At 38.3% G+C, this 7,667-nt stretch overlaps 1 protein-coding gene across 1 annotated transcript; it reads right to left on the bottom strand.

The window, feature by feature from the left end:
* Positions 1–6,840: 6,840 nt before the first annotated feature.
* On the bottom strand, positions 6,841–7,176 carry LOC131658987 (uncharacterized mitochondrial protein AtMg00310-like). Its single transcript, XM_058928233.1, has one exon. It carries the CDS (start codon positions 7,174–7,176, stop codon positions 6,841–6,843), a length of 336 nt encoding a protein of 111 aa, XP_058784216.1.
* Between the last annotated feature and the right edge of the window lie 491 nt (positions 7,177–7,667).

Here is a 7,667-nt window from a genome sequence, read left to right on the forward strand (position 1 = left end):
CAGAAAGCTGTACAATCTTGATGATGAAGAAGGTTGGTCTGAGTTTCAACCCCATACAGTTGACTGGACTTTAGTTGAAAAACAAATCTCTACGGTTGTTGGAACTGATTCTCATTTTACGGGCAACTTAAAGCCTATTTATAAAGTATGGGCTGAGATTATTCTGGGTTCTCTTCACCATAGAAAAAAGATGCGCTGCTCCTCCTACATCAGTCCGACTCACAAGTATACTCTTTTCTGCATTGGCAAAAAGATAGAGATCAACATCTCTCATATTCTATTTGAGAATCTGAAAACCTCTATCTTTGATTCAAGAGAAGATGAAAGGGCGAAGTACCCTCATATTCCAAGAACAACCATTCCTTTCGGAAGGATGATTTCAGACATTCTGATTGAAAGCAAAGTGGTGGACTCCATCAGAAATTGTAATGCCTCGCATTTTCTTGGAGTAACTCAAGGTCCCATCTTCAATGGTGTTGATCTGTTCGGACTGGAAGTCATTAAGAATGTACCTGTTATGTGCACAAGCTTTCCTGACATTCTGTCAAGAAGAATTGCTGTTGAAGGATTCATATCTTTGTATCATAAAGAACTTGATCAAGTTGTCAAGTTTTACTTGGAAGATTGTGTGAGGAAGCAATCAGACGTTGATCCTGCTTGGATCCGTGGCAGAGTACTTCTATCCAAAGATGATATTCTGAAGAAGGATAAAAAGGAACGTCAGGCAAGGCTAAAAAGAAAGGCACAAGAAGATGAGGCTGAGAGAGCCAAGAAGTTGAGGGTCACCTATGATCCTGACAAGGTGGACTCTAAAGAACGAAGAGATAAAAGGATCAGAGATTCCTTTCGCAGAACCAGATCTTCTTCTTCTTCTGTACAAATCTCCAGAAATGTCTTTACTCCACCTCCTTCTGTCCCTAAACCATCTTTCCAATCACCTCCATCTGAACCAAAAGTAAACTTCACTCTACCAAATCCTTCTCCATCATCCTCCTCCTCTCCCATTCTAAACCCCACACCTTTAAGTATTCTTCCCCCAACTCCGTCTGATAAATCTCTCTCACCAATTCCCTTTACAAACACTCCATCCTCGTCTCAATCCATCATTTCTGATATTCCATCCTCATCAATCATTCTCTCAGATATCCCTTCTTCCTCATCCACCGTACTTCCAACTTCTATATCTCATCCCTTACCTATCGAAAATTCCGAACCTTACTGTCTTCTCTATCCTGACTACAAATTCACCTTCAATCCGCCTGAACCTGAACCCTATACCTACCTGGAACTTTTCAGACTTGAGGTGATTAGCAGTCTAGACCTTCTGAAGGATGCATTCCTAAATGGTCTGGATGATGTTTCTACAAGAAATCTCTGGAGAAGATTTCGCAAGGATTTTCAAGTAGAAGCAATAGCAGTACAGAAAAGACTAGTGGCTGCTGCCCCTGGTTACCCTGGTTACCTTCTGGAGGGAGATAATGGTATATACTACCATCCTCTCAGAAATTGTGTTGCTGCTGAGGAGAAGCCCTTTGTGGATGAGATGGAACAGTTGAGACTGGCTGCTGAAATGGAAGCAAATCCATGCAGGGATATGGTTATCTTTGTTCCTGATTATCCTGTTCTGCTAGGAGATTTCAAGACTCTCTTTGACTATCTGAGGGAAAACCCGTCTGAGAAAGATCCAAACTTGGTCATTCCAGAAGTTGTTGACCCACCAGAAGTTGAAGGTCCTTCTGCTCCAAGGAATCTAGCTGCCATTCTTCAGGCACTTGAGAATGGAGACTCGGAAATTCCTGCTGCAGAATATGGAGATGCTTCTATGCAAGAAGCAGATGCTGAAGATCATGTTGCTGAATCAGACCCTGTTGAGGATATCCCAGCAAATGATACTTCTATGGAAGCTGCAGATCAAGTTGTCATTCCTGTGGATCAAAGCTGTGAAGCTTCTTCTGATGAACCTTCTCGTCTTGCAAAAACGCTAGAAGAAATTCAGAGGAGACAGGATGAGCAAAGCTCACGCAATGACAAGTATGATGCTTTCATTGAGAGGCAAGAAGGACACAACAACGAGATGAAAGAGATGCTGGCCAAGATCTTGTCAAGACTAGGGCCATCTTAGATTGAGTCTATGCTGTTTCTTTCTTTGCATCTGTTTTGTTTCTGTGCATCTGATCTTTTCATTTTGTACTTCTGTACCCAATGGTTGAACCTTAATGACATCATCTTCTTCCTCCATGTGTTCTGTTTTATTCATCTGAATCTTTTCTATTTTTTGATGGTATGACAAAAAGGGGGAGAAATACTGTGATAAATGATTTGATTTAATCAGTTGCTGGGTAAAGAGGCTCCCACACATTCACTAACAAGAACTGCAAGTTCTATATGGTTTAAGTGTTTTGCAGGTACAGACTTCAGAAGCAAACACTAGAAGCAAAACCATAAGAAGCGTTATTCTGTAAAAGGAATAAGCTCTTGGAAACTGAAGCAAGCTGAGTGCTGTCAAGCTTCAGAGATCAGAAGCAAGAAAGAAGAATGAATCAGAAGCACTGATAATAGAATTTGAATATCATTGTCTATCCTGTTCTGACAAAATTCTATTTGCTCTGATACATATAATGTTATGGCTCTGATACATTATTTGCTCTGATACATTATTTCAGCCTATATGGCTCTGATACATATAATGTGTTCAAACATACATTTTATGTTCTAACTCGTTCATGCTGACTTTTGTCGTTTAGTTTTTGTTCTGTAACATTTCAGGATGTAGAGATGCTCTGATGATGCTCTGGTACATTCAACAATGTTCTGATACAAATCTAGCATGAAGTGATGATTGGTAGACATTCAAAGTTCTGAAGCTATCCGAGGGAAGCAGAAATCAGAAGATGTGAATGTTCTAAAAGATCCAGAAAACTCAAGTTCTGAAGCTGTCCTGAATGGAAGCAGAAGTCAGAAGCTGTGAATGTTCTGAAGATCAAAGAAATTCAAGTTCTGAAGCTGTCCTGAATGAAAGCAGAAGTCAGAAGCTGTGAATGTTCTGAAGATCAAAGAAATTCAAGTTCTGAAGCTGTCCACGATGGAAGCAGGAATCAGAAGCTGTGAGTGTTCTAAGGATCTAAAGAAATTCATGTTCTGAAGCTGTCCAATGGAAGCAGAAGTCAGAAGCCATGAATTCTCTGAAGGCAGAAGCTTATATGATCGTCTCTACCGAAATAATCAGGGAAGTCTTTTATCAAAGTTCTTCGAGTATTTATTTCAGGGGGAGATTATTTATCTCAGGGGGAGATTGTTAATCTCAGGGGGAGACATATTCATATGCTTATGCTATAGCTGTGTAATTTGTCTTTTGCCGTCTACTCTTTCTGATCGCAAATTCATATCATTTATATATGTTTTTGTCATCATCAAAAAGGGGGAGATTGTTAGAACAAGATTTGTTCTTATCAATTATCTTAGTTTTGATGATAACAATAATATGAATTTTGCTTAAGATAATATGGTACTCTAATCCAATGCAATTTCCCTTTCAGGAAATATATATAAAGAGTACGCATAATTCAGCGCTCAGAAGTTGTGTCTCAAATGGTTCAGCATGCAACATCAGAACATGGTCTGGCAAGACATCAGAAGATGGTCGAAGCAGAATCAGAACATGGGTCTATGAAAGCATCAGAAGAACATGAGATCAGAAGCACTGAAGATCAGAAGATGGTATCACGCAACAGAAGCACTTCAAGATCAGAAGATCAGAAGATGCTATGCACCAAGCTGTTTTGACTCTAATGATATTCAAACGTCGTATTCACAAACATCAGATCAGAAGGAAGTACAGGTGGCAGACTACGCTGACTGACAAAAGGAACGTTAAAGCTACTAAAGGCAACGTCAGTAGACACAGCGTGAACAAGGCTCGAGGTAGTTGACAAAAGCGTATAACATTAAATGCAATGCTGTACGGAACACGCAAAGCATTAAATGCACTCAACGGTCATCTTCTCAACGCCTATAAATATGAAGTTCTGATGAGAAGCAAGGTTACCAATTCTTAACAACTCTGAACGAAAATAAACTTGCTGAAACGCTATTCAATCAAAGCTCAGAATCTTCATCAACTCACTACATTGCTGTTGTAATATCTTAGTGAGATTAAGCTTAAACGATAAGAGAAATATCACAGTTTGTGATTATAGCTTTTAAGAAGCATTTGTAAACTCTTGTATAGATTACATTAAGTTGTAAGGAACTAGAGTGATCGTGTGATCAGTATACTCTAGGAAGTCTTAGCAGTTGGCTGAGCAGTTTGTAACTAGAGTGATCAGGTTGATCAGTAGACTCTAGAAAAGTCTTAGAAGTTGTCTAAGCAGTTGTTCATGGAGTGATCAAGTTGTGATCAGAATACTCTAGAAGACTTAGTCGTGGACTAAGTGGAAAACCATTGTAATCCGTGCGATTAGTGGATTAAATCCTCAGGTTGAGGTAAATCATCTCTGCGGGGGTGGACTGGAGTAGCTTCGTTAACAGCGAACCAGGATAAAAATAATTGTGCAATTTATTTTTATCGTCCAAGATTTAAAGTCACACTTATTCAATCCCCCCCTTTCTAAGTGTTTTTCTATCCTTCAGTTGCCCCTAACTGGACCGCCAGAAAACTTTGATACCCTAGATTGATCCCTGCGGAACCTAGGCAAATTAACATGAATCTTCTTTCCACCCATAATAACATTATCCAAGCGAACCGCCAACATTCTTCCATCTGTAACCTCCACAAAACGTGCGAACCCGAACCTTTTCCCCAAAGAATTTCGCCTCGGGGAGATCGCTACCTCAACCACATTCCCAGAACAACCAAAAAGTTCAAACAAATCCCTTGCAGTAGTCGCCTCCGGAAACTCAGAAACGAACAGAGAAGTTACCTCTCCATTCCTGTCAGAAGCGTTGCGATTACGCCCACCGAAAGGAAACGTATCCCACCTCGGGGTAAAACGCTTTCTGTGCGAAACTTTCGTCCAACCACCACGCTGCATTTGGAAACAAACCAACCCAGCTGAAGAAACAAAACCAGAACATAACCCAAAAAACCTGCGAACGTAGCCAGAAACAGAAAATGGATCGGAGAAGAAGAAGATGGAGCTCGCGAAGCTTTGGTAGAGAAAACCGATTCAACTCTCCAACAAGGTCCCTGACCCTAAAGCCAGGAATTTAAACCGAAGAAGAAGAGATGGGAGTTAACCCTAAACAAAACCCCCAAAAAACCCCACCGGAACCTTCCTGAACAAGGGAAATTCAGGCCGGCTGTCGCCGTCCGTTTCCGTTCTCGCGCATGTTCCTTCCAATTATTTAGATATAATACCATCCTTCATGTTGCCATTGACACAGAAGGATATGGTTAGTTTTTTTTATCTGACACTATTTATTTATTTACTTATTTATTCATTTATTCTTTTTAGTTTTTAATATTCGATTTTCTATTAACTCTATTTTAAAGTAACAAAAGAAACTATTATATTTAACGAAAAAGTGAAATTCTTCCGTTGTTTTTTTCATTATGTTAAACTAAACTTCAATGAGGAAGTGACGAGGAGGTACGAATATGGTAGTAAGAGTATTTAAGAGGACTCTATTTAATTGTAGAAATTTTCTTAATTTTTTCACCGTTAAACAAACGATGTGACATAATGGGTGGAAAATAAATTATTTTAATAGTTTAAATTAGTTATTGATAGTTAATTATATCAATAAAAGTATGAATGACTAAAAGTTGCATTGATTTTTTTTTTCATAAACACTTCTTGTATTAAGATTAAATGTACTAGGGATACATCAACTCATACTGGCAAAGAAAAGAAATCCTCACAATAACATCAAAGACGAAATAAAGAAATCCTTACAATAACATCAAAGACAAACTAGAGGGTTTTTATACCACTCATAAAAATTGCATTTAATGGTTAAAGAGGAGACATTCCACCACCAAGAGAACCACAAAATCATATAAAAGAGTTCTTCGGTGTCCAACATTGCGTTATTGAAAACTATGTCATTGCGCACCTTCCAAATACACCAACAAAAGGAAAGCCATCTTGCTGTAGAAATCTTGCTCTTCATCTGTCCCTAAAAATAATCATTCCAAAGTAGCAAAAAAAAGCAACAGTCTACACCAACGGATTGTTGAAAATCAATCCAAGTAAACACGCGATTCTTCACAGAAACCAAAGTAGGACAAAACAAAAGTAGATGCTGCAAGTCCTCTACCTGCAAGTCACAAAAAACACACCTTGACTGCGGAAGACTAATGTTAATGTTTCGTTTCAAGAGTTGGCACTTAGTTGAGATCCTATCTCTTAACGACCTCCACCCAAAGTTTTCGATCTTTGATGGAACAGCAGCCTTCCAGACTAAATCAAGACTTTGATGGACTATAGGCAGTAACACCAAAGGCTACTGAGCTTTGAGCATGTCATACCATGACCTAACTGTGAAGTAACAAGAACCATCATACGGCGACACGAGTCTGTCCCCACTGGAAATGACCGAACGAAAACCAGTCAAACAAATCTTTAGGTCGTCAAACTCCTTCGTAGCCTATCTACCAAGAACCTCCTCTCCTTTAATGTGTGCCCAATCCCATATATCTCGTTCCCACCTTCCAGCATTAGCTATAAATAAGTCTTTTTGCATCACCTCATTGAAGAGGTTTGGAAAAAGATTATCCAAAGCTTCTAAACCATGCCACTTATTCTTCCAAAACAAGATTTTTGACCCCTCTCCTAATTTTGTCGTGATCTTCTTAACCACACTATTATCCTCACCACATAAATCCATTAGATCCCTCCATCAGAGGGATTCCTTTGCTTTTGCCAATTTAGGATTGCACCCCCGCATACATTTGATAACATCTCCATATCTTCCTCTCAAGATTCCCTTCCAAATTGCATCTTCATCACTTAGAATCCTCCATGGCCATTTAGACAATAAAGCTTTGTTAAACTTCCCCACATGCTTAATTCCCATTCCTCCTTCCTCCTTTGATTTACAAATGTCATTCCAACTTATCCAAGAAATAAAGTTATTGTCACCAGCACCGTTCCATAAGAATCTTCTTTGTATAGCTGTAATATCTTTCATAACACTCCTAGGAATTTTGTAGAAAGATAGTTGATAGCTAGGCATGTTATGTATATGTGCTAAAATAAGTACACTAGGATTAGGCATGTGTTTGACACACTATCTAAGGTGTTTAGGGTATTGAACTGCATGTAGGGCTTGCTCACTTAGAGCACCTTTAAGGGTGCAACGCTATTTTATCTCCTATATTAATATTTTACTAATATTTAATTTTATTTTAACTTTAAATATTATATTTTAGTCATGAATCCTTAAATTGTATCTTATAGATATTAGTATTTTATTGAAATAACTATTAAAATGGATTCCCATATCTCTCAAATGGTTGATCTTTTGAAAAAATTACGTAAGTTACAAAGTTGTTTATTAGACCAAAATCTATAACTTTCTTGTTGGAAGTTTTCTTCAGTTTGTATTTGAAATTTTGAGTTATTCCTCTTTAAAGTTTGAAGAAAATCCTTAAAACATTGGAAAAATTGCTAAGTATGAATAAGTCAAACTTTGACTTTTTGATCCCTTATTGATTTTCTTGATTT

This window comes from Vicia villosa, linkage group LG3, assembly GCF_029867415.1.
Source record: "Vicia villosa cultivar HV-30 ecotype Madison, WI linkage group LG3, Vvil1.0, whole genome shotgun sequence".
Classification (NCBI taxonomy): domain Eukaryota; kingdom Viridiplantae; phylum Streptophyta; class Magnoliopsida; order Fabales; family Fabaceae; genus Vicia; species Vicia villosa.

Coding starts and splice junctions, on each gene's coding strand:
- LOC131658987 (XM_058928233.1), bottom strand. CDS start 7,176: ATGCCTAGCTATCAACTATCTTTCTACAAAATTCCTAGGAGTGTTATG.